The sequence below is a fragment of the Eschscholzia californica genome, unplaced genomic scaffold (genome assembly GCF_041429995.1).
Source record: "Eschscholzia californica isolate CP2 unplaced genomic scaffold, dmEscCali1.0.p SCAF_6, whole genome shotgun sequence".
NCBI classification, from domain to species: Eukaryota; Viridiplantae; Streptophyta; class Magnoliopsida; order Ranunculales; family Papaveraceae; genus Eschscholzia; species Eschscholzia californica.
This window is the reverse complement of record NW_028238483.1, coordinates 9,089,749-9,103,264: the sequence shown is the minus strand read 5'-3', so window position 1 is coordinate 9,103,264 and position 13,516 is coordinate 9,089,749. Positions and strand designations below refer to the sequence as shown.

General features: G+C 37.8%; 2 protein-coding genes and 1 long non-coding RNA gene across 3 annotated transcripts; 1 reads left to right on the top strand and 2 right to left on the bottom strand.

The window, feature by feature from the left end:
- Nucleotides 1–3,737: 3,737 nt before the first annotated feature.
- LOC147531606 (uncharacterized) lies at nt 3,738–5,129 on the bottom strand. Its single transcript, XM_086649760.1, has 2 exons — nt 4,724–5,129; nt 3,738–4,145 (listed from the first exon to the last, which is right to left on the bottom strand). Exons 1-2 carry the CDS (start codon nt 5,127–5,129, stop codon nt 3,826–3,828), a joined length of 726 nt encoding a protein of 241 aa, XP_086505886.1. The 3' UTR covers nt 3,738–3,825.
- A 224-nt stretch (nt 5,130–5,353) lies between these two features.
- On the bottom strand, nt 5,354–8,235 carry LOC147531605 (uncharacterized). Its single transcript, XM_086649759.1, has 4 exons — nt 8,085–8,235; nt 6,802–6,968; nt 5,939–6,525; nt 5,354–5,513 (listed from the first exon to the last, which is right to left on the bottom strand). Exons 2-4 carry the CDS (start codon nt 6,952–6,954, stop codon nt 5,354–5,356), a joined length of 900 nt encoding a protein of 299 aa, XP_086505885.1. The 5' UTR covers nt 6,955–6,968; nt 8,085–8,235.
- Nucleotides 8,236–10,154: 1,919 nt separating this feature from the next.
- LOC147531604 (uncharacterized) lies at nt 10,155–12,382 on the top strand. The gene is made up of 3 exons (XR_015228086.1): nt 10,155–10,296; nt 10,421–10,438; nt 11,801–12,382. It is a non-coding gene; the product is annotated as an uncharacterized LOC147531604 (long non-coding RNA).
- The last annotated feature ends 1,134 nt before the right edge of the window (nt 12,383–13,516 follow it).

Genomic DNA, 13,516 nt, shown 5'->3' with positions numbered 1-13,516 from the left:
TATTGCTTTGTGCATCAACATAACTAATTTTGTATTTCTTTCTTTTTCTGTTAGGTCTTTTCCCCATTGCTTACGCAGTTGTGGACATTGAGAATAATCATAATTGGGATTGGTTTCTGCAAAATTTGAAATTAGTGGTGGATCCGATAAAACGTTACACCTTTATTTCGGATAGACATGCTGGAATTCTAAAAGGCGTGAAGAATGTTTTTCCCACCGCTCATCACTCATTCTGTGCTTGGCACTTACGATGTAATATGAACTTGAGAATACGGAACGGGGCACGCCAATCACGTTATTTTCAGAGTCTTATGTTTACCGCGGCACGGGCATTACCCGAGAGCGAGTATCACGCAACCATTGAACAAATGGTTGAGATGGGTGGAACCAATGTGGAGAGGTTTTTCCAATCCCTTAATCCGGAATCATGGGCAGTGTGACGCCCCGTGTCCCAAAATAGACACGACCACGCCCCGACAATTCACAGACGAGACAAAAATCCGGCAGAGTCTCCTCTGTAAATCGAACCGGTCGCACCTGTAAACCATCCACCAAGTCTTCCTTTCGCGAATAAACGAATCAAGAAAACAAAACAAATCAAATACTATATATCATCTTTTATTCTTGGTAGTTTTTTTTTGAAGCTTTTAGACACCTAATCTTGGCCGATTTTATCTTTCCCTAAAGTCTAGAGCAGTCAATGTTCTACACTATACAAGACTTATCGGACAACAGAACTAACTGCTCTGATATAGGTCACCAGAACTAACTGCTCTAATACCAACTGTGACGCCCCGTGTCCCAAAATAGACACGACCACGCCCCGGCAATTCACAGACGAGACAAAAATCCGGCAGAGTCTCCTCTGTAAATCGAACCGGTCGCACCTGTAAACCATCCACCAAGTCTTCCTGTCGCGAATAAACAAATCAAGAAAACAAAACAAATCAAACACTATATATCATCTTTTATTCTTGGTAGTTTTTTTTTGAAGCTTTTAGACACCTAATCTTGGCCAATTTTATCTTTCCCTAAAGTCTAGAGCAGTCAATGTTCTACACTAGATTCTTTTTTCCCAGGGGATAAGTATTTTGTTTACTCTTTTTCAGTTGAAATGTCGAAACACCATTAACCCTGTTACCGACACACTTTAAGTTTACTCAGTTATTTTTTCACATTTAATCATATCTTCTGTTATGGAAGGGCATTCTTTATAGTGTTTCGTCATTCTGTTACATGTTACCACATTTAGTGAACGTTTCTAACACGACACGGTCTTTTATAAGCATTCCATTAAATGTTGTGACATTCGGTATAATGTTTTCTTACAGGTATGGCGCCATCAGTTCTCAACTGTCTGAGAGCTTCAACAACATGGTAAAGAAAGCCCGCGTCCTCCCTATTACAGCATTGTTGGATGCCATAAGACGGAAGATTATGAACAAGATGAGAAAGCATAGAGACGCAGCTATTGGATGGAATACATTTCTTTGCCCATCCATTAACTTGGAACAACAAGCGAAATAATGTTGCGGAGACTTGGAGATACGTTGAGGCAGCCCCACTTATTTTTGAAGTATATTCGACTCCACGCTATTTCGTAAATCTTGGTACTCTCACATGCTCTTGTCGGCGTTGGCAAGTAGATTCGCTTCCGTGTCAACATGCAATGCTATGCATCAACAAGACTCGTGGTGATAGTACATGTTTTTATGATCCCGTCTGGACGGTGGAGGCTTACAGAAACACATACCAACATTGTGTTTACCCCGTTCCAAATTTTGACGAACCCTATACTTTTGATCCATTAACCAAGACTCTTCCTCCACTACTTAAAAGGGCACCCGGCAGACCACGTACAAGACGGTTGCAGAGTTCCGGAGATGTTACGAGGAGAAAAAGAATATGTCACAGGTGCAACCAACCCGCTTATCACAACAGTACGACTTGTCGAGCCCAACTGTGGTTCTCATTTTACAAAATGCTTTAACATTCAACGATATGTTTCAACACATAAGAGACTGTCTCTACATTGTGTTGAATGTATTAGTAAAATCTTTTGGTCTTAGTAAATCGACTTAAATGTCTTAGTACATATTTTTTTATCTAGTGAATGAATCCTATCATTCTCACAAATGTTCAGTGAATGAATCCTTACATGTCTAGCTATTATTTACCATGTATCAACATTATGAAGTTTTTTGAGTACATTCTGATTATTGAAGGAACATTATTACATATTTCCAAAACATTTCTGTGTATGTTTTTCCTGAAACAAACTCTTTGTCGTCAATGCATGTCACATATGTTCCAAAAGAAAAATAACAATATATTCAAATTTACTTCATATTGTTTCCACATAAATATCCCATTCAAAATTATTGTAAGTTGTTAACATCCCAAAATAATTTACAAACCATATTTGTTTGTAATCTAATCAAGAATGAAGTCGTTTTGGGTTTAGTGATATGAACATAACCCGTTACCTGAATAACTACTTCATTTTTTATTAAAAGATCCTTTACAAAAAAAACATATGTCGGGGCAACCACACTTTCAAGCTCGGGCCATCCTCCAAGATATCGTATTCCCCTTCAATATGTTGTGGGTGAACTTAGCCCTCTTCCTTTGTGTCAGGGAAACCCAATCTGGGTTTTGTGTACGCTCTTTGGGTCCTGTTGTCATGCAGTCTTCCACCAGCTCTTCAATTTTCAAAATTACAAAGAGACCGCAATCCGGGCTGTTCACGCCTCAAAGGAAATGTTAAAGCATAACAAATAATGTTTCCACAGTCAACGACAATACTGAAACATAATGTGAAATGAGACTACATGACTAATAATTACGTGACTTTTTGTCAAAAGTCTGAAAACATTAATGGTTTTTGAAATAACATTCCGCTGAATGTTGGAATAATTTCAAACCAATTAAAGCATTCATCATAATGTTGGAACAAATTTTGAGTGAAAACACTTACTTTTCTCCCTGTGTAGGGAATTCTGGCTCCCCAAGAACATCTGCATATTTTTGTTGGGTTCCAAACATTGTGAATCCCACCTCTTCCATTACATCCTTCACATATGCCGCGTACTCCCTGGCATTTTCGAAACACTCCTTGGCCATCTTCTTATCAAATGACATCGAATCATAATGGGTCCACCGATGGAGAAATACATTATATATCAAGAGTGTTCAGTGCCCCCCCCTTGCGGTGTCTCCCGTTGTTGGTTGGCAGATTGGTGCACACACAAATAATATTTCCGGTTTCCCAGCATTATTACTCAACGTACGATTGAGCATTTGTTCGACGGAAACTTGGTTTACCTCAGCCTTTATCATTGTCTGTACCACAAACACAAAGTTATCAAAATGTTCACTCATATAAAAGATGATAGGAAAACATCCTAATCACTTAACTTACATAGATTTCGGATGGGAGGCATAGCACACGCTTTTCTTTCAATTTCTGGTGATTAGTGAGGAAGGAACTCGCCCAGTTAATTATTTGTGAATCGCATTCGAGATTCATCATTAACATATCGAGCTGCTTCCCACAGATGTCGTTAATCCCGTCACTAAACCAGACCTTCGTACTGCACAATTAGGAATAAACAGTGTCACCTTTTCTAATGTTAGGACATTTCAAGGAATTCTGGGACATTACAGTAACCTACTCGTACCTTTGGTCACTATTCCTGAGGAATTCTTCCAACAGACCCTTTTTTTGTTCCTTCACATTTTTCCAGACTGGGCTTTTTCTCCAGTTTCCAAGCTTCTGACCTTTCTCCTCTTCTGACCTTCCGGCTCCCAACTCTACAATGTCTTCTACATTAATTGTTTTTTTTTCTCGAGTTGCTTTGCTTTCTCGGTCATAGTTCGTGTTCGTGGCTGAGTTTTAACTCTCTTAACCAAAGAATTTGGCTTGTTTTTCTCTTTCTTTTCAACAACTTCAGCCATTTCAACCTTTGACTTATCTACAAAATCGTCTTCAGAAGAACTTTCATTCTCCACGATCTCATAGTTTACATATTCTTTTGCCACCTCACAAACCTCTGAAAAGAAAGCTGAAGGCCAAGTCAGCTGAAAGTCAACTTCTTCCATCTCATTTTCACCTACATTCAAAAAACTTGGAAATTGCTTTTCACCTGTTCCCACCACCACACGTTTAACTAGTCAACATTCGATAGAAAAGCAAATCTTAACATAAATGATTCTCTAATTCTTGATCAATATATATAAACGTTATCACGGATGTTCTAAAATTTTACGTATCTATGTGGAGAAGAACACTTACTTGTTTGTTTCTTATTTATTACTTAGCCGACCAGTCTATTGTCGTTCGTGGTAAAAGACAGTCTTCAATTGTCGTGGTAAAAGACATCGTGGGAGTACGATAGAACTCTTTTACTTACCGTTTATCAAAAAACTTGTAACGATGGCGGAACAATTTATGTTCATACCAATCATCTGACAAGTAAGTAAGAATTTCAGAGAAGATAAAATGATTCCACACAAGTTAATACATTGGTTAAAAAAAAACTAGAAATAAAACCAACTTAAATCTAAAAAAAGAATATTCATTTCTTTTATAAATGTCGACTGCCTTAAAAACATTATGTTAAATGTTGAAGCAATCTAGTATTTGCTTCAACATTTCTAACTTCTTTTCAAGCAAAGACAAGAATGTCAACAGAAGTAAAAAATTACGTGAGCATTTACTCACTTGACCCAGCTACTTGGCTATCTGTCTGCTCCTGGTTTTGCACATCCCCTGAAGATTGACCCTTTACAAACTCATCAGAAATTGCCTTCTTACCCTTGTTGTCTATTTCCGCTTCTCCAGTTTGGGCTTCGGCATTACTTTCTTGTTCGTTGCGGGCTTCTACATTTACTTGTTCGGGATTTTTTTGTGCTACTTCCTGCTCCACTACATTTTCTCCACCATCTCCACTCTCTACCTCTTGGCGACCCTCCAACTCCTGTCCACCTTGTACGTCCTGCCCACCCTCTACCTCCTCTCCACCAATCACCTCCTCTCGACCAATCACCTCCTCTCGAACATCCACCTCCCCTCCGACACCAAAATCAAATTCTAAAACATCATTCTTCTCTTCTCTCTCTTTCTTCATCCTCTCCAGTTCCTCTCTTAATACTTCTCTCTCTCTCTTAACCAACTCATTCTCTTCTCTCAACCTCTCAACTTCCTCCTTCAATTTTTCAACTTCCTCTTCATTCATCTCCACCACCACCCTCTTAGTGAACTTTAACAAATCTTCCTCTTCAACAGTCTCCGGCACCAACTCCGACATTTCAAACAATGTCACTCAGACATCAATTATGTTAGAACATTTATTCAAATCACAAAGACATTATAGTAAATGTTAAAACACATTACCTGCTCCTCTGAAATGCTATCCAGTTCTGCTTCCAGTCCTGTAAGGAAGAATGGCTCGATCATCCATCGAGCTATTCTAGGACTTACCCCTACTTCTTCTACCAGGTCCTCATGGATCCTGGTATGCATGCAATACCAGTACTGCAAATAAATTAAACAAAAATAGGTCAGAAGTGTTTTTCTGTATCATCTCAAGGAATGAAAAAACATATTATAAGATTCCCAAACATTCTGCAAAATGTTTCAGCATTGTATAAGTCCCCCAAAATAATGATGAAACATATTAGAGAATGTCAGAGCAAACTAATTTGACTTTTATCATTATAAGAAATTATGAAACATTTAAGTGCATGATCAGGAATACTTACGGGCAGCAGAGTCAGGCAGCCTGAAGCTTTGGCCAGGTCTTCCGCGTGCTTGTTGATTCTCTCCATCATGTAGGAGTGAATAGCTTTCGGCCATGAAACTCTATTTATCATGCTCTCCGTTTGGAGATTGTGATAAAAACTTCCAACCACCGAGGAGCCGGCCACTGAAGCAAACAGGAAGGTTGCTGCCATGTACATAATCCAGAGTTTCAAGAACTCAATGAAAGGAGCCATTAGTCTGGCAGCCACACTCAGTGCCCTTTCGATGCTGGGGCCGCCAAACGATGCAGACTTTCCCTCTACAATACAGTCTCTGAAATACTTGCTCAGAAACTGGTCCTTTGTGGCATCTAGGGTGACATTGTTTGGGAATGCTTCATATACCTGTCCTTCCATGGGGACTCCCAACAGCAAAGCAACATCTCCGGGAGTGAACTGAATCATCTTCCCTCCGATGTTGAAGGCTTGGCTCTGTTTGTCGAAGCAGTTGAGCAGATCAAATATGGCTTTGTTAGGCTTCTCCATCACATTCTCTTTTCGGAAACTCCCACTGGTCAGTGCCTTAAAGAAGGCCCCGAATGGGGAAGCAAACAACATCTTCTTTTGCTCGTCAGTCATGTCCCAAAGAGAATCCCGCGCCACCTTAAAAACTGCTTTTAAATTACATTTGTAATTGAAAGTAGTTTTCTTCTTCTGCTCCCTAGCCTCTGTTGGTTGAGCCTCCACCATCGGCTCTCTCGTTTTCGATGTATACGCTCGATGCTTCACACAAACAGTAACAGATATGTCAGGACATTCAACAAAATGTTCAACACTACAGTGAATGCTACAAAACGATAAATAATGAGAGATCATTTTGTAATGTGTCTACACAATAAGCCTGGGCCAATGGTCTACACAATAATGACAGATCATTATGTGAAGTAACACTTTACAGAATGACAACACACTAACAAATATGCCAAATCATTAAAAGAAATGAGAGAGCACAAACATTATTTAGAGGACATTCTCACATATGTGTATAGAATATCATACCTTAGCCTGTTTAGGACTCGCTACTTTCTTGCCTTTTTTGCTAGGCCCAGCGGATGATGGCTCTTCACTAGCCCTCTTTCTAGGGCTAGCCCTTACTGGAGTCTGTTGTCTGGTTGCAGGACCATCTCCTTTTTTGGTTGCAGCTTTAACCATCTTTGTAAATTTATCTGCAAAATTTGTTATGTTTGTATTAGACACCCACATGTTTGAAACAAACCCAAAATGTATGTACACAACCAAAATGTCTAAACATAATACTAATTTCTTTTACACAACCCTGAATGTTAAAACAAACCATTCATTTCATCAACAAAGACAAACACCCATAAACCCAGAACAAAGTACTAAATTTCTCCACAGAAACCTAACTTTCGTATCACACCCCTAAATGTTAAAACAAACCTAACCTAGAAACTTGATGAAGATTCATAAACATCCAAATTACATTTCTGTGAAGATGCATGCTTCCGAAATCACAAACAACAATCAAAATGTCTAAACATAATCCTAAATTTCTTTAACACAACCCAGAATGTTAAAACAAATCATTCATTTCATCAAAAAATACAGACCCCCCAAAAATCGAAAACAAAGTACTAAATGTCTCCACAGAAACCTAACTTTCGTATCACACCCCTAAATGTTAAAACAAACCAACCTAGAAACTTGATGAAGATTCATAAACACCCAAATTACCTTTCTGTGAAGATGCATGCTTCCGAAATCACAAACAACAATCAAAATGTCTAAACATAATCCTAAATTTCTTTAACACAACCCAGAATGTTAAAACAAATCATTCATTTCATCAACAAATACAGACCCCCAAAAATCGAAAACAAAGTACTAAATGTCTCCACAGAAACCTAACTTTCGGATCACGCCCCTAAATGTTAAAACAAACCTAACCTACAAGATTGATGAAGAACCATAAACACCCAAATTACCTTCTCTGAAGATGCATGCTTCCGAAATCACAAAACAACAACCAAAATGTTTTATCACAAACTGTAGAGCAACTTAACCCTAAAACTTTTTTTAAAAACAACCCAAAATGTTTTATCACAAACTCAAAATCAAAGTACTGAACTTGAAAGAATAAACCCTAATTGTTTGAAAACACCCCCAAATGTTCGAACACCCCTAAAACTGTACCAACAACCCTAAAATATTACCAACAAACAAAGATCTGAAAGAAGAAACCCCAAGAATGTTCCAACAATCCAAAAAATTTACCAACAACAGAGAGAGAAACAAGATTTAGAGGAAGAACAGAGACGTACCTGTGTTTGATGATGCTCGAACAAGAGAGAGAAGCACCGGATTTGTTGAACGAGAGCGAAAATAGAGAGAGAAATGAGTAGATCAAGTTGCTTAAATAACTTTGATAGAGAGAGAGAATCGCCGGTAACGTTTCGATTCTAGGGGTTAATGGCCGAAATCATTTCGGTTGAAAAAGAGATAAAGAAAGACACGGAGAGGCAGCGTTTGAATGAATGAAGAGAGATAGAGTTTGATCGAGATAGAGAGGAATCGTTTGAATGAAGAGAGAGAAATGGAGAGGGTGTCTGTGTCTAATCAAGAGAGGGTATGAATGAAGAGGGAGAGCGCGGAGACTGAGAGAGAAAGAGAGAGGCTGGCATGTGGGTTGGGTCAAATCAAGTCAGGGAGGGAAAGAGAGAGGCTGGGAAATATATTTTTGGGCGGGAAATGAGTGAGGGACATGAGAGGTAACGTTTTCTTTTGGGGGGATAGGAAGGTAATCTAACATTTTGGGTTTTTTTTGAGATATAATTCCCTATTGGGTTGGATTTCCTATTCGGGCTCCTCTTTTGGGCCTTTGATTTATCCTCTCTATTTAAAAGGGGGTGGATTTTAGGTCAAAAATCACAGGGTCAATGAATTTAGAGCCCAAAGGTAATATTAAATAGAAAATAAATCTATTTGGAGTAATTTACATGTATGATCTCTCTTTTCTCTTCTACCTAACCTATCCCAAGTTAAATAAAATTACCCAGATTAAAAGATACAAATACTCTTTTCAGTTTCATGAAAATAATTTCTCAATAAGAAGTTTCTATCACTACAAAAAGTTGCATTTCCGTTTATAAAATGTTCTCTGATCTTTTAACCGAAATAAAATCGACCATCACTATCCCTTCTTCAGGTCACCGAAAGAAAACCTAGGGAAATTCCAGAGAAAACTCATCCACACTTTTTAGTCTTCACTTTGAAAAAACCTAGAAAAACATGTTGTTCAATGGATTAAATTCTTCTTTTACCATATTCTCGTTTTTTTTTCAACGATAGATTGTTGCACCGTATATGGTTTTGTTGTTCTTATTCTTAAAGCTAGGATATCAATCTTTTTCTTTACTTTGTCCAAATGTTTCTCTCTCTCTATACTTTTTTTTCTCCAGAAAATTTGTATGAAAAGTAATTATATATTTTGCAAACTTTTTGTATATTCTCACAACAGTTTCTTGATTCTAACAGTATATTTACATTTCATAATTTTCTGGCTTACCCAGAAAATTATTTACGTTTTGTAATTTTCAATGAGCGAGTTTGTTTTGCAGTCAGCAATGCTCTCAAATTTTTTGTGGCACTTCTTTGATTTTGCGTAAATTGTGAAAATTCTACCAACATTTTCTAAACTCTGACAAAAAATAACAATACAAGTGCAAAAGAAGAGGGTTAAAATAACTTGGTTGTTACTGGATGAATCTATACAATAAAACAGGTTGAAAAGTGCTGACTGGGACAAACATTGGAGATAAATCCAGCCGTCCGTCCCAGATCAACACTGATATCAACCATTGGATTGTTTGGATTAATCCAAAACATGACATGTCACTTTCAATTTAGCATCACGTTCTTTAATGTCTCCTTTAAACTAAGATGCGTTATAGGAACTCTAAAGCCATTGGACCAAACCACCAACTGTTGTCTGTTGCTTTAAATTGGAGATAAATCCAGCCGTCCGTCCCAGATCAACACTGATATCAACCATTGGATTGTTTGGATTAATCCAAAACATGACATGTCACTTTCAATTTAGCATCACGTTCTTTAATGTCTCCTTTAAACTAAATGCGTTATAGGAACTCTAAAGCCATTGGGCCCAAAACACCAACTGTTGTCTGTTGCTTTAAATTGGGAATTGACTCCCTAATGCACATGAGCGCTACTAGCTCTTCCCTCCATCAATTGCAAATTATTCGTTAGAGTTAGAGAAGCACTTTCCTTCTTCCCACTACTCCTTCCGTTTCTGCAATCCATCAATTACGAATATCCTTTGGGGGTTCAAAGAAGTATTTTCCTTCTTCAACTCCTTCCGTTTCTCCATCATAAATGAGAAAGATCAGTTACAAGGCAATAGTACTTAGTAAACCTCTATAACATCTCTCATTTTTCGTCTTCAGTCAATTTATGCTTCCTTCTTCGGTCAATTTGAAGTCTATTCTAGGTCGATTCAAAGAATTCCAATTTCAAGTAAGCTCTATTTTAAGTTCATATGCTTCCTGATTGACAATTTATGCTTTCTTGTTTGATATAAATCTTCAAGCAGACTCACAATTTCTGCCTCCTTTTTGTTTGATTTTGTAGTTTTTTCTAGGTGGATTCACGGTTTCAAGTAAGTTTTATTTAAGTTTATATGATTTCTTTTTGTTTGATTTGTAGTTTATATAAAGGGTTAATTCCGTTTTGGCCCCCGATTTGTGACCAACTGGCCGTTTTAGCCCCTAATTGTGTCCGGCAGTTCGTTTTGGCCCCAAAAATTTCCTAATTGGCCCCAAATTTTTTTCAATCTACCAATTCTAACCCCATGGCATTTCTGTAATTTATTTATTTATTTTTCCTTGTCCACCTCATCAATCTATTAGAACATCACCTCTGTCCACCTCACCCATCTTCTCCGGCGAAAACTTACCGGCCGGAATTTTTTATTCCGGCCGGCCAACTTTACCAAAAAAAATTTTCCTTTCTCTCTCTTCTTCTTTCTCTCTCTTCTTCTTTCTCTCTCCTCTTCTTCTTCTTTCTCTTTCTTCTCTTCTTCTTCTTTCTCTCTTTCTCTTCTTCTCTCTCTCTCTCTCTCTCTCTTCCTCTCTCTTCCTCTCTCTACTACTGTCCGGCGAAGGGGAGGATCCCCTTCGCCGGACGTCTGGTTTCCAGACCTTCGTCTGGATCTGGAGTATTCCAGATTCGTCTGGATCTGGAATACTCCAGATCCAGACGAAGGTCTGGAAACCAGACGTCCACGGTCTGGTTTCCAGGCCTTCACGTCTGGTTTCCAGACCGTAAAGGTCTGGAAACCAGACGTCCGGCGAAGGGGATCCTCCCCTTCGCCGGACAGTAGTAGAGAGAGGAAGATAGAGAGAGAGAGAGAGAGAGAGAGAAGAAGAGAAAGAGAGAGAAAGAAGAAGAAGAGAAGAGAGAAAGAAGAAGAGAGAGAAAGGAAATTTTTTTTTTTTTTTTTGGTAAAGTTGGCCGGCCGGAATAAAAAATTCCGGCCGGCAAGTTTTCGCCGGAGAAGATGGGTGAGGTGGACAGAGGTGATGTGGAGAGGAAGTGGTGTGATGGAGGAGAGATAAGGTGAAGTGGAGGAGAAAGGGATAGGTGATGTGGCTTTTGTATGTTTATTATTTTTTTTTAGAAATATTTCCATTTTGGCCCCCGAGGATAATTTGGTAAAATAATTGGCCCTTGGGGCCAAAACGAACTGCCGGACACAATTGGGGGCCAAAACGGCCAGTTGGTCACAAATCGGGGGCCAAAACGGAATTAACCCTTATATAAATCATCTTCACGATAATTTATTTTTTCCTAAATAAATGCGATCGAAGAAGGGAAGGGTTCTCCTCTTTTGGTTACACCACCACCATTCTTCGCCAGCTAACTCTCCTCCACTCCGGAGAACGGGAGAAGAAACGAGGAAGACGGAGAAATCTAAGTATAAAATTTGATATTTTTGTTTTCTTTGGTTTCGGTTGGATAGCTGAAGTGGAAGAAGATGAAGAAAAAGATGAATGCGGATCCTGTTTCAGTGATCTCTCATGGTAACATCGACGAGCAGATTTCACAGGTTATGCCATGCAAATCCTTACCGGAACTCGAGGTTTTCATGCTCTATGTTTTATTCGTCTCTTAATGCCGTTCATCAGATAAAATTTGGAACCTTTTGTAGATATTCGTGTTTTCTTTCTCTTGAATTTCCTTTGAGCTACTCCTTCCAAACCTCTTTATGGATCCACTTTGATTTCAGACTTCTATTGTAATTAGGGGAAAATTCATCATTTTCTCTATCTTGGGTCTTTGGCAAATGATCTAGATTATGCTTATATCCACCATTGAGTTGTAAGTACAACTTTCGAAGAACAAAGGATTTTGGTAGGTTTCATTTTGCAATTTGGGTATGGTTGCTATTGTAGCTGCCTAATTGATCTTTGTTTTATGTTTGACTAATGTAAATATCTGAGTAATATATACTAAATTCGATGTATTATTTCACTTGTGTATGGTTTTTAGATGAGTGTGTATTTTGTACTGAAGTTCACAATGAAGGTAATCTTCTTTCTTACTTGAAAATTTCACGTATAACAGATTTTACAATCTTGAAAATAGTGTATATGAACTATTTTCTTGGTGACCCCATCAAACAAGAGGAAGTGTTCACCCATCCTTTTTGAACTTTATTCCTTTAGCAGTGGAGGTTGCATTCAGATGGTAAATAACCATTCTTCTTTTTTCTTGCCTCATGACTTAGTATTTTTGTGAGGAGGATATGTAATTAGCAAATATAATTTCCATAAGCTTCTTGTGCCGTTAATAAGTTCATCGAGATTGAAAACCATCTATATTTATATGATGTTTGATGGTTGGTATGTTTGTTGAGAGAAACTTTAGAGTTCATGTATTGTATGGATAATCACTTGAGTCCTTTTGGTGACACTTTAATATGGAGTTTCGTAAGTCCCAACCTCTGAGATTTTTTATGGATTACTCAAAGATATTGTTGCTTTATTAATTAGAGATGGATATTTTTTTTACCTTAATATTATTGATTGTTAAGAGCCTGCAAGTTCCTTGATGAGAGGTGGAAACCTAAGTTCACTGTGATGGTTGGCATTGCACAAAAACATCACACTAAATTCTCCTAGCCTGGATAACTTGAAAATGTTCTTCTACTGTAGTCCACTCACAAAGTACTTTATAAAATAAAAGTTCATTTTTCTTCTTAAACTTTGTTCTCGGTTTTCACTTTTACAAGCATTGTTGTCTATGTATGCTTTAATAAGTTTCCTAGTTACTAATCCCCTCATTCATATCCATTTTTAAATTCGTTAGGTTTTGGTTATTACTCTCAGTCTATCTCCCCTTCTCTTATTGCATCATCATCTCCATAGATACATGTATGTTCTTCGATTTGTTTTGTAAATTTTAGTCCCAATAACTTCAATGGGAAATTTTACTTTTAAGTTTCAATAGTCGCCTATTTACTTATGCGAGTTGAGAAATTTGAATTTAATTTGTTTACTAAAGGTATTCAACATGTGTTTTTTTATGCGATACACTGTATGATTAATGATTTCATTCAAAGATTTGTTTGATAATTCTATGTGTTTCACGAGTTTCGCCGTTGAAATTCTAAAGTAAATGGAATTACAAAAGATAATGAAAAGAAATCACCAAATGAGATTTAGATCCATAGCTC